Source organism: Thalia democratica, chromosome 2 (assembly GCF_965202585.1).
Source record: "Thalia democratica chromosome 2, ktThaDemo2.hap1.1, whole genome shotgun sequence".
Classification (NCBI taxonomy): Eukaryota; Metazoa; Chordata; class Thaliacea; order Salpida; family Salpidae; genus Thalia; species Thalia democratica.
Genome location: NC_139166.1, coordinates 20239727 through 20256334, shown reverse-complemented (window position 1 = coordinate 20256334; position 16608 = coordinate 20239727). Strand labels below are relative to the sequence as shown.

The 16608-nt window shown below is 27.3% G+C and overlaps 1 protein-coding gene across 2 annotated transcripts in view; it reads right to left on the bottom strand.

Moving 5' to 3' along the window:
- The window catches only part of LOC145849714 (formin-binding protein 1-like), a 35838-nt gene extending 20028 nt beyond the window's left edge, over positions 1–15810 (bottom strand). For both annotated transcript variants that reach the window (XM_082954745.1, XM_082954746.1), the window contains exons 1-7: positions 15751–15810; positions 15151–15317; positions 11842–11989; positions 7213–7380; positions 3593–3721; positions 2917–3063; positions 920–1093 (exon numbers count right to left, since the gene is read on the bottom strand). In XM_082954745.1, coding sequence (XP_082810871.1) covers positions 920–1093; positions 2917–3063; positions 3593–3721; positions 7213–7380; positions 11842–11989; positions 15151–15317; positions 15751–15774 — 957 coding nt within the window. In that variant the 5' untranslated portion in view covers positions 15775–15810. The remainder of the gene's footprint in view (positions 1–919; positions 1094–2916; positions 3064–3592; positions 3722–7212; positions 7381–11841; positions 11990–15150; positions 15318–15750) is intronic.
- Positions 15811–16608: the final 798 nt, after the last annotated feature.

The window sequence follows — 16608 nt, the reverse complement described above, 5'->3', positions numbered from 1 at the left end:
AACTACGTACTAGATGCTGACCAAAAAGCACTATTCAATTTTAAGATTTCTAAAAGCTGTTTAAGAAAGACAGCTTAAAGTAAACCATGATAAAATCACAATCAAGCAAGAAAGCATCACTGATTTTATAAAAAAAAACGTGTACATCCAGTTTTCTATCAAAAAAAAAAACAAAAATAATTAAATTTTAAACTTTTGTTGCTTAAACAACTAATACTTAATTGTTTATTATCCATACAGGGTTGCCACTGGTTTTTAGGAAATTTCTCCAAGTTTTTTAAAAGTACACGTTGTTGGGTCTATTTTTAGTTTAACGTTAAGTTTAAAAACTGTGTCAAGTAGTACAACGACATTGAAAAGATACTGTAAAGCTACTTTAAATTTTTTCTTTAAAAAAAATTGATGATGACAAAATTCTTTTATCTATGCGATAGATTTTTCGTGTCAAACTAAAATTTTACTACTTAACATGTAAAAACTAGTTTAAATTCCAGGTTTTCCAGTTTTTTTTAATAAATTTCTTAAATTCCAGGTTTTTCTAGCCATAATTGTCAAATTCCAGGTTTTGTGGCAACACTGTCCACAAGCAAATTAAAACCAGCTGACAGACTGATACATAACTCCGAAACAAAAGACAGAAAAAAAACATTGCAAGAAATATTAAAATAAAAGACCTCTATTTCAAGGTAGAATTACAGTTCAAAACTAAACACTCAATTAATAAAAATAAAAATTAAGAACAAACCTATAAAGCATAGCTTTTTATATCTCATAAACTTAAACCAAACCGGGGGCGATATTGCCCCTTTTCCGGCAACAAACATCGACGCAGAGAGCGCATTCTTCAAACTGAACGAACGGCCTCCCAAAAGGCCGCCCACTAGGAAACTACTTGTATTCAAAACAACAAAACGCCAACCTTCTCCCCCCTGCCGAACAAGCCGAACAGTCCGCCCTTCTTCCTTCCCTTCTGGCTGCTCTGCACCGCGAGCGCGTCCTGCTGCTTGTGGTTGGCGTCCGTGTAGTCCTCGAACTCCCGGTCGCCGGGAATCTGGAACCCCGTCTTCATCATGTCGACCACGAGCGCCGAATCCTGTTTTGATATTTAATGTTAATAATTTTACCATCCTGCGTATTGACTGTTTTAAAGTATGTATTTATTGGTGGCTTGTATATGATAATCACATATAATAACAGGGTTGCCACACGTTTTTTTTTCGAAATTTCTCAAATTCCAGGTGTTTTTGCCTAGATTGTCAAATTCCTTATTATTTCAGGTTTCCAAGTAAAGTGGCCCCTTAAACCCTGTATATATTATTGGTGACTTGTTATGTGGATAGAATTCAAATAAAAAAGTACACATGTCTATTTGGCTATGTCAAAAAACAGAATTTTACATATTTTGCTACATATGATCGCCAGAAAAACGTTTGTTTGTTTAAAACTGTTGAGTTTTAGAACTTTAGACATTATGACGTGATAAATATACGTTATTAAGGGTTTGTTTTAGTAGTTAATTGTTTAGAAGTTTAAAGGTAATAAAAGAAATCAATATTGAATTTTAGCCAAGATAAGTGATACTCTAATTTTGTAAATATCTTACAAAATGTGTTGAACAGTGTTGAATGTTTTGTAAACAAGCGCTTACAAGTGTGTGTTACTGCACAAAATTTTATACAACTCAAACTTGCCGTTGAACTCACGTCGCATTTTCTACACACGTAAAAAACTCAAGCTGAAAATGCTTGCAAAACTTAGCTCGGCTGGAAGCGATCAAGTCTAGACTCATCAAGTGCTTTTTGAAGTCATTATTTTTAATTGCAATATAGGGGTTGAGATCGTGACTTGGTTCAGTGCGGCGAACATGCAATTGTTGTGGACGATCATTAACATACTGCTTTGATGTTTTTCATGTAATGTGTGCGTGTAGATCTTAGGGACTGCATAATTACAGTTGTGCCTTTATAAACTTACTTTACAGCAAACTAAGAATTAGTAATTAATAACAATAAAGGGTATACTAAAAACAATGATGTGATAGCAAACGACTTGATTAGAATATTATAAAAAGATTTAAGTATTGTTAACTACATTGTCTTTAAAAATTGTATTGGAAATGTAAATGAAATTTGGTGTCAAAATTTGTTAATTAAGTTAAAATAAATACCTTTTATTTGTGATAATAACTTTAATAGATAAAAAAAAAAAAGATTTCAAAAACTAACGTTTTTGTAATAATAGCTTTCTTTTTTGAGACAAATATTTGATACACTTTGTTTGTTGTTTTGTTTGTAATATATAAAACGGTCTTATCTTTTTATTATTAATAGGTTTGTATAATTTGATATAAAATGATGCATAAAAATAAATAAATATAAGCTTAATTAGGTGAAACTAAATAACAAAAAAATTCAAGTGAAGTTTTTTGTTAAAAGAAAATTATAAGTCATTAAAACTTTCTCATATGCATGTAATATTATAAAGACTTATGAACTTTATGAATCATCTATTTATAAATTTTATATACAAATAGCTGTCTCAAACACATACTAAACATAAAAAATACTGTATAATAAATATTTATATACCATCGATTAATACTTGTTGTGCAAAATACTTAAAAAGTTGCAAACAATCTTATTTTTTTGTCATCTCTAAAACTCAGAAATTGATTATTGGATAGATTTATATTATAACTGTAGAAAATAAATGACAACATTAGAAAAAAAAGTTTTTCAAACAACATATTTCCACATTCAGACTACTATTTTCAAGAAAGCAACCAATTAACGGAACCTTTTAAAACTTTATTTTAACTTTTCAGCTAGATTCACTGTTTACAGCAACACGTAAAAAGCAAACATGTAAAATAAAAAAATTATTAAATAAAAAAACAAACAAATAAACAACACGCACCACTTCGGGGTCGATGGCCGAAGCGTTGTCCTTGATCACCTCCAGGCACTTGTTCACTATCGGCCCGACGTCCTGCTCGATCTGCCCGTACAGCGTCAGGTGCTTCTGCACTTCCAACGCCCGCTTCTCGTCCGCCGTGCGGTAGCTCTGTTTGAGATAAAAAATATCTTGTCTGCTTTCTCTATACAGTCAGAATTGCTATTGGAGTTGCCGCTCTTTGAGGCGAACTGGAACTAGCATGAGTCGGGCAAAGTTTATTAATAAAGTTGAGAACAGCATTTTAGCAAAACATTAAAAAAAGCTCTTGAAAAAAACTTGGATGTCTGAAAGCAGCAAAACAATAACAAAGGACTTAACATAAACAATAATAAAGTCAAAAAACTAGTCTGATATTTAGGATAAATATCAAAACTATCCTGATTTTTAACTATTGTTTCTTCTTTGCAAATATCAAGTATGTTCGAACTTGCATGATATGTGACAACCCTGTATTAAGTAACTAACTCTTGCAGTCATATACATTATTATGAGTAATCACATATATTTGCTTATTTATCACAGTACCTTCATAAGAACTGCCTCAAAAGTTAAAACAAATTCAGCAACTGCTAAGATTCCGCAACAAGAAAACATTTAGTACAAAAAAAATTTAATACAAAAAACACTAAATACAAACCTCCAGTATTTGCGGCATCTCCTCGTAGTAGTGGCTCTTCTGCAGCTTGTTGAACTCGCTCACCATCGCCCCGTAGTCGTACTTGCACTGGTCCACGTGGTCCCTCTTGCCCGTCGCCACGCTCTTCGCCTGCGTTCAGTACATTTTTACAAGTTGAAAAAAGTAATCAAACAGGGTTCGGTCGCGATTTTGGGTTTAGAAAACCGGGACACGTTCAAAATCCGGACGCGGTCAAATTCGAGAACCGCTTACCGATTGAGGGTAAGGGGTAACAGTGATATTGAAAAATATATAAAAAAAAAAATTGCAAAAAATACATAAACTACTTTACTATTATATGAACTACATTGAACTATGAAAAGTAATTAAGCAGGTAGGAGTTGCCACTCGTTTTTTCAAAAATTTTTCCAGGTTTTTAAAAGTACACATTTTTGGGTCTATTTTTAGTTAAAAGTTTGAGTTTAAGGTAAGAAACTGTGTTAAATAGAATAAAAACATTGAAAAGATACTGTAAAGCTACTTTAAATATCACCGTGATTAAACAGGGTTCAGTCATTATTTTGGGTTTAAAAAACCAACTGCTTAAACTTTCGGAAACGCTTTTGGCCTGCAGGGACTAAAAATTTAATAATGTTTATTGCAAACAAAATACAAAATAGAAGTACTTTTCGGACACGCTCTTCAGTATTTTTTCGTGTCAAAACTTTTTCTAAAAATGTTCTATACGAACATTTTTAGAAAAAGTACCTTCAGTGGGGACTATGTCCCTTATAACTCATACAGTCCAATGAGACAAAAACTAAATCTAATCAGTTGCCTTACATATAGAGCAATGAAAATTTGTTCTGAAAAATATTTAGAAAAAGAATTATCAAAGGTGGAAAGAATCTTTGCGACTTTAGGTTACCCTCTAGACATAATAAAGAACACAATACAAAAAACAAAGACAAGGTTTGAGTCAATAAAATTTGGTCCAAAAAAGTGTCCGGTATACCTTAAGTTGCCATACAATCAGAATACAGTTTTGCATAATAATTTGAAGAAAATAGTAGAAAATGGCTATAGATCTGTTAATTTACGAATAGTATACTCAACCAATAAACTGTTTCAGATTAAAAACAAAGATAAATTACCCACCCTAAACACCAGCAATGTAATTTATAAATTTGTATGTTTATGTAAAAAAACATACGTGGGTAGAACGAGTAACAATTTGATTGCAAGAATTAACCAACACATACCAAAAAACCTTTTAAACAAGATAAAGTCATGTAACGAGGAAAAGAAATTTGATGATTTGGAAAAACTAAATAGTAGTTCAGCGATTGGCCAACACCTGATTACTAATCCTAAGTGTATCGAAAACTATAAAGTGGATAACTTCAAAATAATATCAGTTGCTCGTAATGAATTTCACCTAAAAACTTTAGAAGCTATATACATTTTAAGCTTAAAGCCAGATCTCTGTAAACAAAAGAAATTTGTTTATTCGACCATTTTGTTTAATTCGTTGAACTTAAATTAGTTGATTAGTAAAGTTGTGTTACATTTATATTATTTCTGATTAAACGATTGTCTTAATTTGTTAATTATCACTATTGTGTTAAATTTAATTTGTTTTCTTAAATACTTAGTTTTATTAGTTTTTATTAGTAAATCTTTATTTCAGCTTGTTTTGACACGAAAAAATACTGAAGAGCGTGTCCGAAAAGTACTTCTATTTTGTATTTTGTTTGCAATAAACTTTAATGTATAAAAATTGTGATTTTTATAATGGAAAAACCATTATTTCAAAATTTAATAATGGTTGAAAAAGTGGTTGCGTTGTCAAATAAAAATAACCTTAGATGACTTTAGATTTGGAAAAGCACTTGAAATTTTTCAAAGGTTGTTAGTAAGTAAAAACCAAGCACAACAAAAATAAACATGCTTAAGGATGTAAATAGTATTTCAAAAATATATTAAAAATATTTAAAAAACGTAAACAATAAACAAAATAAACGATGTTTTTTTACACTATACAAGAATGTAACTTTTACATGTGTTTTATAGTAAGAAACCTTAAATTCAGGGTAACAGTCTAATTCACTAAGAATTTTATAAAGTTAATCACTCCAGTTAAGTTATAACAACAAGGGGGTCTTAAATATACTTAAGTAAATTGAACTTAAAATTTAAATGCGTTAAAAACAACCCTAATCAAAACAATATAAACATTAGTAAACTAAAGCTGACAACTCCAGGGTTGCTACAGCTCGAGTTTAAAAAAATCCTGATTTTTCTTAACTTTTATTTTTGACTTTTCGTAATTTTTAATCAAACTCTTTATTAAAACCAATTCAAAAATACATAAACAAAGACTTGATGAAAGTTTTAAATCTTATCTTTTCAAAATTTAAAACAACAGTTCTTTTAATTATAGAAAAGTTTTAGAAATTAAAATTAGCGAAATTCAGGTTTAAGTGATGATAAACTTTATTATTAAGATTATGTTTATATCAAACTTCCTGACTTTTTTTCAAACACCCCTATATTTTTCTGACTATGTTTCCTGACTTTGTGGCAACCCCGCAACTGTTATAACTAAAAAATATAAATCCCACCTTTTCGACATCTTCTTCAGTTACGATTCTATTTTTGAAAAGAGACCGGCTACTATCATTCTGATAACATCAAGTACAAATTTTATAGTTAAAAAATTATATTTTAGTATGTATAAAACTTAATTAATTATTAGAAAAAAATGATAGATTTTATAAACACAACAGAAACAGATAATAAATTTTGCTTTAAAACAATCAACAAACAACTGTGAGTTATTGAAATCTTAAACTTATGTCTTGGTTGCATTCTGACTTAAACAATTAAATGTAGACTCGACTGGCTATTACTAGTCATAAAAAAATTACATAACTACTTTAGTAAAACAGTAAACATAGTTAGTTGTCACATATTATTTAATATTTAACATTATAGTTATATTTAACAAGTTCCAAAAACTGAAACGTGATATTTTTCTGTAATTCAATTATAAAAAAAAAAAAATAACGTCTTAAGTATTTCAATAAAATCATTAAAAACTATCAACAAACCTTCTTAACGCCCTCTATCAATAGTTAAACTTTAAAATTATATCAGCAAGCAAAAAGAGTTCGTATTGAAGTGTGGTCAAGAATATAAGAGGTAGAAAAAGTAGAAGAGGTAGAAGTGAAAATGGTAAAATAAGTAAGAGTGGTAAAAGAAGTAAAAGGGGTAAATAAGTACTAGGAGAGGTAGAATAAGTAGAAAAGGTATAAGAATTAAAAGAGGTAGAAGAGGTAAAATAAGTAGAAGAAGTAAAAGAGGTAAAATAAGTAGAAGAGGTAGAAGAAGTAAAAGAGGTAAAAGAAGTAAAAGAGGTAAAAGAAGTAAAATAAGTAGAAGAATTAAAAGAGGTAGAAAAAGTAAAAGAGGTCGAAGTAGTAAAAGAGGTAGAATAAATAGAAGAAGTAAAAAGGTAAAAGAAGTAGTAGAGTTAGAAGAAGTAGAATAGGTTTACAATGCATAACAATAAAGCATTTTAACAACATTAAAGCTATTTAAAAATTTTCAAAAATTTCACACAACTTTCGCAAACAAACTTTTTCAACGTCGGCCTTGGTGGCGTTCTGGTCCTGGTCCAGCCTCTCGTAGTTGGCGTTCAGCCTCTCGTACTCCTTCCACTCCTTCTCGAACTTCTTCTTCGAGTTTTCCATCTGCTTCTCCAGGTCGGCCAGCTTCGTGCGCGCCTCCCTGCCCTTCGCGTACAGCTGAAAAAAATAAGAAAATAAATTCTGCTTCCAGGGCGCTATTGGGATCACTACACTTGGTTTTTAAAGTACATTACGCCAGCGCTTTTGAACCTTTTTCTAGTGGCGGAACCATTTTCAAAAGTTCAACTTTTCCGCGGAACCCCTAATTTTAATTTTACATAAAATGTTTAATTAAATAAATGTTCTTTTTTAAATTTCGAAAGGCTTTGCGGAACCCCTGAGAGGCGTCGCGGAACCCTAGGGTTCCCCGGAACCCCATTTCAGAAGCATTGCATTACGCGATACAACGAGTGTAAATAAAAAAAATTACCTTTTGGAAAAAAAATCAAGAAAATTTACAACACATAAAATTAAGAATTGTCTATGTTATACTTTCTTCAAATCGTCTTAAATTTCGTACAAGGTACTTTTGAGGTAACTTTTAAATGTAAAACGATTTTCAGCTAAAAACTCCGAGATTGCTTTTTTTGGGTCCCATATGGTTTACATTGAGGTTGTTTTCGTAAAATAAAAAACGGCCACCGAAAAAGTTTTATGAAACTAAAATTTTGCACATGCTGTTTTTGAGGTATTTGCCAAATAAAAAAAGCTACAAATTCCAAGGTCATGTTTTTATGAGCACCCTAATGTTCATACATTGTTACTAGTTACTATAACATTTTTATATGTAATGCCTGTCAATAAAACTGTATAATGCATATTTATATAATATTGTTAAAAAAAATACAGTACACATAAAAAATTTGATCAATATTGTTGGCAAGCTTTGATGAAATTAATTAAATATATTTAAGAAGCTGCATTTCACGCGTAATTGAGTAATAAAAATACTTATTAAGTTATATTGAGACATTTCCGCATCATATGTGCAAAAAGAGAGTTTATAATTTTTGCAAAACAGTAAAAAACTATGAACTTTAGCAACATTTAATATGTTATTATTATGTCTTCTAAACTAAAAATAAACTTTCTATAAAAAAAGCAAATTGTACAATATTCATCTTCGTATAACTATTGTTAATGTGGAGTGCAACTAATTTGCTCTAATTATGAAAAATATAAATTATAAATCAAAGTAAGTTAAACTTCAGCGTTTCTATTCAAGTTTAAAATGAGCTTTACAGTTTTGCAAAAATTAGTAAGCTTTAAAGCAGAGATTCTTAACCTGAAATAAACTTACCCCTGGAATAAATTCCCTGGTTTTAGGGGGTAAATTTTCCTTATTACAAGTAATGTAAATTGATGTTTATCAATTATCTTTTTAATTTATAAGTTAGTATTTTACTGCATTTTTTTTGAGAGTTAAATTAATTCTTTAAATTTTACGATTTTAATATTTTTAAAGCAAAAAGTTCAAATTATTTTTTTTTTACCTCAAAATTAAACACTATTTTGTAGATTGGGGTAAATTTGATAATAACCTCCCAAAAAGGGATAAAACATGAAAAAAAAGATTAAGAACCGCTTAAAGAGGCAAGCCTACATTTTCAAATTGATAATTCGCGCACAAAGCAAAGATTTTGAATGTTTTAATGGTGACTCTTAGAAGCGGTGACATTCAAGACGCATTACATTGCGAAGCTTTGGCATTTTCAGGTATTAACTCAACATTGAGTAACTTTCACTGTTGTAAGTTGTTTGGTGAACAAATTATTTCAGGGTTTGCAAATTTAAGCTGACATTTTAGTATTATGTTGACAATAAAACTATACTCAAGGTATTCTGTAATACTGAATCTAGGTTTGTTTTAATCAAACCATACTACACTTGAGCTTAAAAATAAGCCTGCTAATTATTAATATTTGATAAATTACCAAAAAATTCAAATATTTAAGTTTTTGATGGTTGTCCAAACAGTTTAAACTTTAATAATGGTTTTTTATTAGTTTTTTTTTAAGTAATGTTTTTACAAGTTTACAAAACTTAGCTCTAAAAAATTATGAATATCTAAATATTTTTAAACAATTTTAATTCTTTGATAAAATGTTTTCTTTAATTAAATCATTGCAAAAAAAAGCTTTAACTAGTCATCAACTGCAATTATCTGCTTGCAAATACTTATCTCAATGCTAAATTAATCATATAAGTATTAGTAAACGTACAAAAATAAAGTAGTTATTAAAAAAAACTTTTAACTTTAGAGTACAAACTATCAAAAATGCACTTAGCTAGTTAAAATTCCTTATTTAATTTACCGGATAAACTTGCTATTTTTATTAAAAGTTTGATTAAATTTTGAATTTCTTTGTATAAAAATAATTGTATAAACTCATTTAACTATGTAGGATTAAATGAGCTACACACAAAGAAACTAAAAGCCACAAAAAATATTATTTTCTGTGGTAAATTTTGAACTTATAAGCTTAAAATTTTTAATTGATTATTTTATTTATTTTATAACAAGATTAAAAACGAATAAGTATTTCTATTTTAATATGTAGGTAAATTATGAGAAAAAAACAACAATAATTCTTAAAATAATTTAAGGTTTCATCCATACAAAAACCTTTTTTTTAAGTCCTAGCCTTTTTTTTGTATAAAAAATATTTCGAAACTACAAAATATTTTAGGCTAACAAAAAGTAATAAGTATAACATAAACCCAAACGTATCTTATTGTAAATGACAGTTTAAAAAAAGACTTGATTATGCATAAAGCTAAAAAACTAATTTAAATCTAAAATAGTAAACACTGCTTTTAATTATAAAAGAAACATTTATTTTTTGTATAGTAAATCAAGTTATATATTGATGTCGATAAAAATCAGCAGATATAAAACAAACTTTACAAACAAATATATATAAAAATTGAGCACAATAACAAAAACTGCAGACAATTCAAGTGACAATCACTGAAAACTTTCTACATATTCTTACACATCACCACTTATACATGTCACAAAATATTCGTGTTAAATTCTTTGCATTCCGACTATTCAGCGCAAAGTTATTCAAATTTATCAATATTTACATCCCCCACCTTAATTAAAACTCAAAATGAACTTTATGCATTTTTTCGTTTTACATTAGTAATGATGTTTATGGGCATGATATTTGTATTGTTTTTTTTGTTCAGTATTCCCACAATATAAATAAAAATTTCCTGTTTTGATAGAAAGTAATAATTTAATAGAGTCGTTTTAAATAGAGAAATAAATTTTATGTAAATTTAACTGTTTTTGGTAACACAATAAATTTGTTTTTATAGCTTTAAATGTAAATGATTTTAATCACTTCAACTTAGATTTCATGTTGGGATAAAAGTTTTTAATTTTTGTTTTCTTATAACTCTTATTCTCGAAAATGCATGCGTTTAATAATCACAGTATATTAAGAAACATATTTAAACACTTGGATATCCGAATGAACCCAGAAAAGTAAGTGGTATTTTATCATATTATTTATCGATATCAATTATTTTATACAGTTTAAAAATTTAAAGAATGCTTTTCGTGCGTAGACCGCAAGTTTAATCCGCAGAGGTTCAACACGTGCTAAAATGTAAATAATTGAAAAACTGTTACTAAAAAAATTATAAGTTAACCAATTCAAAAATGTGGTGTTGTCAAGTTATAAAAAAGACTATTTTTTTTATATGTTTTTTTTACTGTTGGGACATATACATAAAAAACATGTTAATTATAGGAATGTTGGCTATTTATGAATAGATCAAGCATGCGTTTATATTCCGCTGAGAATTTGCACATGCCGAGATTCAAGTGCAAATATTCCTATGAGATTTACAACGTGGTCGTGCATATATACACATATGAGATCGATATTTAATAATGATATGAGATAATGCACAATTCCAAGTATTAATAGTGTGCAAGTATTCCAAAAAGTTTCTCAATTTTTGAGCTATTTATTAACAAGATGTTTTTTTTTCATTAGTTTGAAATAAAGCAAAATATGAAAACCAGCAGACAAGATGTATAATTAATACATGCCATCTTTTTAAAAACATTTTAAATACAAGGTACGACCAAACTTTAAAACTTGAAACTTTGGTAATTAAAAAAAAACTACTTTAGTTATCAAATTAAAAAAGTTTTTTGAATAAAGAAAAACTTTAAAACTTATTTGTCTGAAATGTTATAAATTGTCTGAAAATGTGTATATTTCTTTGCATAGTACTTTATTTCATTACTTTTTACTTTAGTAGTAATAAATGTTTGTTTAAAAAACTCAACTAATAAAAGTATTAACTCTTTAGACCAGCAAGCAACTTACTTACTAACATTTTTTAAATTCTCAAGAATATAAACAAGTTTTAGTTTTTATTTATAATTTTTTAGAGAATATATTATTCATATAAGTTGAAAACAAAAATGAATTACATTTACTCTTTAAAACACATTGAATTAAACTTTTTAACTTGAATATTAATTACAAAAATGTTTAAACGCTTCAGCATAAAGAATAATGACTGCAAATTACAGTTTTAATCAACTCAAACCTTTTTCTTCTCCTGCTTCATCTCCTGCGCGGCCTTCAAGCACGGTTCCACGATTTGCTCCACCATGTTCTCGCTCACCAGCTCCCTTTGCTTCGCCATGCACCCCAGCTCTAACAGGTGCGCGTAGAACGCCTTGTACGTGGAAAACCTGCATCAATAATGACTTGAAGTTGTAAAAAGAGTTTGAATATGCAGAGTTTGCGTAAACATGTATAAGCAAGTATAGTCAGGCTGATTGGCTAATCCCTAGGGAAATGATTATTTCTCATACAACAAAATTTAGTCTAAAAAAATATGTGATGCTTTTTTTTATTAGCAGTTAAATTTTATCATGCTTAGACAGAAAAATGTTTGGCGACTAAATAAATAATTGATATTCTCTCCACAGAAACTTTGAAAAATTATTTGATACTTAATATTTATGCCAAACAAAAAAATCTGTACTCAAACCTCACTTAGGTTGGATTTTGGTTTGTAGCACTAGCTAAATTAATTGCTTATCACAACTAATATAACTAGAGTTAATATATTTTATTCTATCTTTTCAGATAAGCTAATTTTAAAAAACAACAGGGTTGCCAAAGGGTTTTTGAATTTTTTTTTCAGGTTTTTTAAAGAATAATTTTTTTTGGTCCATTTTTGGTATATAACTAAATTTAAGGTAAAAAACTCTTTAATATATGACAAAATTGAAAAGATACTGTAAAGCTACTTTAATATGTTTTTTAATTAAAAATTTTTTACTTTTTTCTATATGATAGAATTTTTGGATCTTATCGAAGTTTCATTACTTACATGTAAAACTTTTTAAAAATTCCAAGTTTTTTAGAAATTTTTGTTTGAAATTTGAAGTTTTTTAAGATTAGTTTTCAAAATTTATCAAATACCAATTTTTTCCAGGTCTTTTTTATCTCAATTGTCAAATTCCAGCTTTTTCAAAGAATCAAGGTTTTTTGGCAAACCTTAATAATTTTCTAGTGGTCAAAAACTGTTTTTAGTGTGAAAACTTATAGCAAGACCAGATAAAACTGATAGATGGAAGATAAATTAAGTATTATTTTTAAACAAAATAAATTATTTTATGATAGTTGGAATTACAACTACCAGAAATAAATTCAATTAATCAGAATTTTAAAATAATAAATTGGTGCTTACCAGTGGGATCGTCAGTTAGATAATTTTAAATAAAATAACATACAAAATAATTTTAAGAACTTAATTCGGTCCTCTGTGAAAAATACTAAGGTCCTCCCAAAAGGAACTATTGTGTTATTTTATGAATGGTAAAAATTGTGTTTACTCATCAATAAAAGATCAAGTTAAAAACTAAAACAGTTTTTTTTAATGTATCAAAGTATTTAAAATCACAAAAAAAATGAAAAAGTAAACAAAAGTATTTTGAATTAACCAATTTAAAAGCCAATACAATAAACTAAAACCGATATATTTAATTATATAAAATCATAAAACACATAAATTTTAGTATGAAATTTATTAAATATTTTTTGATATTATAATTAAAACTATTAAGAACAAAGAATTTGATAAGTTTTATAATTCAACTATTATGTAATATTTTACTGAAAGGTTATATATAAATTTGTGTAAAACTATAGGATTATATTTTCATCTTAATTTATAAGTCATATAAGGATAGAATTTTTTGTTTTTAGATTAAAAAAAAATCTATAATTATTAAGTCATAAAAAGAACATAGTAGGGAAACATTGAGGGATAAGTTTTTTTTATTTATAGTCAATCATGCAAACAAGCACTTAATGCAGGGTTGCTCAATGTTTTTGGCAAGTTTTCAAAAATTCTTCCAGGTTTCTAAAATTACACATTTTAGGGCCTATTTTTAATTTTAAAAGTTTAAGGTAAAAAAATGCGTTAAATAGTATAACGACATTTAAAAGATAGCATAAAGTTACTTTAAATGTCTTTTTCAATAAAAAAAATTTAATGATGAGCAAAAATTTCTATCTATAAGATATATTTATTTGTCAAATCGAAATTTTACAACTTAACATGGAAAAGCTGTTTAAAATTCCAGGTCTTTCCAGCTTTAAAAAAAATGTTCAAAACTCTATGTTTTTTAGTGATTTTTGTTTGAAATTTTCAAAAATTTTCAAATTCAAGGTTTTTTGCCTAAATTGTCAAATTCCAGGTTTTTCCAGGATTCCAGGTTATTTGGCAACCCTGTTAATGATACTGATCAAAAAGCATGCCTTAATACGTATATATTAGCTTTTTTCTTTTTGTTAAAAATCTCTTATTAAACAAAAATAATTTTAAGTATTGTAACAAATACCTAAATTTCAGGCTGTTTTTAACAAAAAACTAATAAGTCTTAATTTATAGTCTTACAGAGCCTTTTTTTTTCAACTTTAGTTTAAACAAAAAAATATAACTTTAATTTACACAAAAGACTCTAACTAAACATGTTTAGGTGCATGTATATACATGCAGTTTAGAACTCTTTAAAAACTCATGGGATATTTTATTCAATTGTATGTTGATATTTTTTTAAATTAAATAAGTTGATCTGAAAAGTAAATCATAATACATTTCTTTGTGCATAGAAAACTTATACAGTGATGCAACAGTTGTACTATATCTTATATTTATAATGTTAGTTTTTTATTTCATAATTATTATTTTACATTTAGAAGAGTTTTTTTTTTTGAACTTTTATAAAAGTTTAAAACTTATATTTAACAAAAAGTGATCCACCAAGAACAGTTTTAAAAACACAAAAAAAAATCATCAAAATAACTTAGATTAAAGAGCTTAAATAAGTTTTATGATGATTTAGACATGCAAGAAATCTTTTTTACAGTAAAAACAAAAGTTCATATTTCATGAATATAACTCATCAATATTATTTTTTTCATTAATTCTGTGTGTAAACTTAATTGTGTGTGTTACTCACGTGGTTAATAAGCTTGGTTCATTTTGGGCTTGTATGCATGAAAAACTAAAACAAAAAAAAAGTAAATGTAAGATGAAAACTAACAATGATAGTAGCATCCACTAATATATCTTCAATAATAAAACTATATTAACAAGCTCAGAGTAATCTTAAAAGCTAATAACAACTTTTTAAACAAATATGAAAACAGAAGGTAAAACTAGTAAACAATTAATTTTTACAAAAATTGTTGAAATTTTAAAAGTTGCTTGTTATGTAGATTAATTAAATAACTGTTAGCTCAGATAAACTTAAATTTTATTAGTTATATTACCAACACCTTTTAAATTCAAAACATATTTAAGTAACACCTCTAAGAAACATCATACAAAACTCACACATTCATATCTTCGTATTTTTTCTTTGGCGTGTAACTTTTGACCAGCCTTTTAATCTTGTTGGCGTATTCTGTTTCAATTTGTGATCTTTCTTTCACATACTTGCCGTACTGCTCGAAAAACTGTATTCCGTGTTGATTGTGTTTGTCTATTGACTCGAATTTATCCTGAAACATAAAACAAGTTTTTTTTTCAGTGGTGCCACTTTAATATTGGGAGTACTTTATTTATTTAAAATCAGCTTTAGAAGCCGGGGAACAGCTCAGCTTAAAATTGCAGTTTTTGGAAAAACTTCTGAGATTTTATAACTTTTATAAAATTTCTACCTTTTTTTAATTTTTAGTTTAACTGCTGTGTATGAATTGATGGTATTTGTTCTCAAATATTTAAAAATACAAACACTGATATTTTAATTTTTTTATCAAAATATATACAAAAAATGTAATAAGGTATTTTATGTTAAATTCATTTACACACACAAAATAAACTTAAATAAACTATATTTTTTTTTAAATTTATAGTTGACTTTTTAAATTATAAAACCTTTTATACTTAATTTTTTTTTACATAAAGAATTCAATACAAAAAATAAAAACTAACCCATAAATCCAAACCCCAGCTCATAGTAGTTGGATAATAAATTAAAAACAGATACTTAAATTATCTGAAAAAATAATAATAATGTTGACAAAATAATATGCTATGTATGCAGTAGAAAATTCGTTCTAAAATAAGTTACTGTGTTGTAGATAATTAAAATTTATACGTCTACTTCACGCAAAAGATAAATTTATAATTTTATGACTAAAAAACTAACATTACTTCAGACATCTAACAAATATTTCTAATTACATAACTAGTATCATCAAGCTAACCTGAGTTGGTCTGAGTTTATAAAATCATAATAAAAAATAATATGTACAAAAACTAAAAAGCTACTAATCAAGCTTATCTTAAAAACCTAAGAACATCAAGAATATATCAAAAATAATTTAATAAAAATATAATTTAAAATATATATTTAAGCTTTTAAAACTAGCCTGAAATTTAAAAAACTAAATCTAATATTCAGAACTTTTTAAAGAATCAAACTAACCTGAGTTATATTCAGGGTTTCCTTTCCTTGAGTCAAAAAAAACAGTCCTTAGTTACCTAAAACTGGCCTGTATCATCCTGATTAATTTCAAGTCTTATCTTTTTTCAACTTTAAAAATTAATAAAAATCAAGTTCTCCAACAAAATTGGTTATAGAACAACAAAATATTAAAACTATACCAATTAAATCTCATCCAAATCTAGAAAAATATATGTTCTAAGATTATCAAAAGAAACCTAAAACTATCCTCAGTTATAAAAAAAAAAACAAAACTATCCAGAGTCAGTTTGATTTTAAAAATAAAATTCAAAATACTCCGAGTTATCCTGAAATTTTTTAAAATTTCAAAATATCATGAGTAA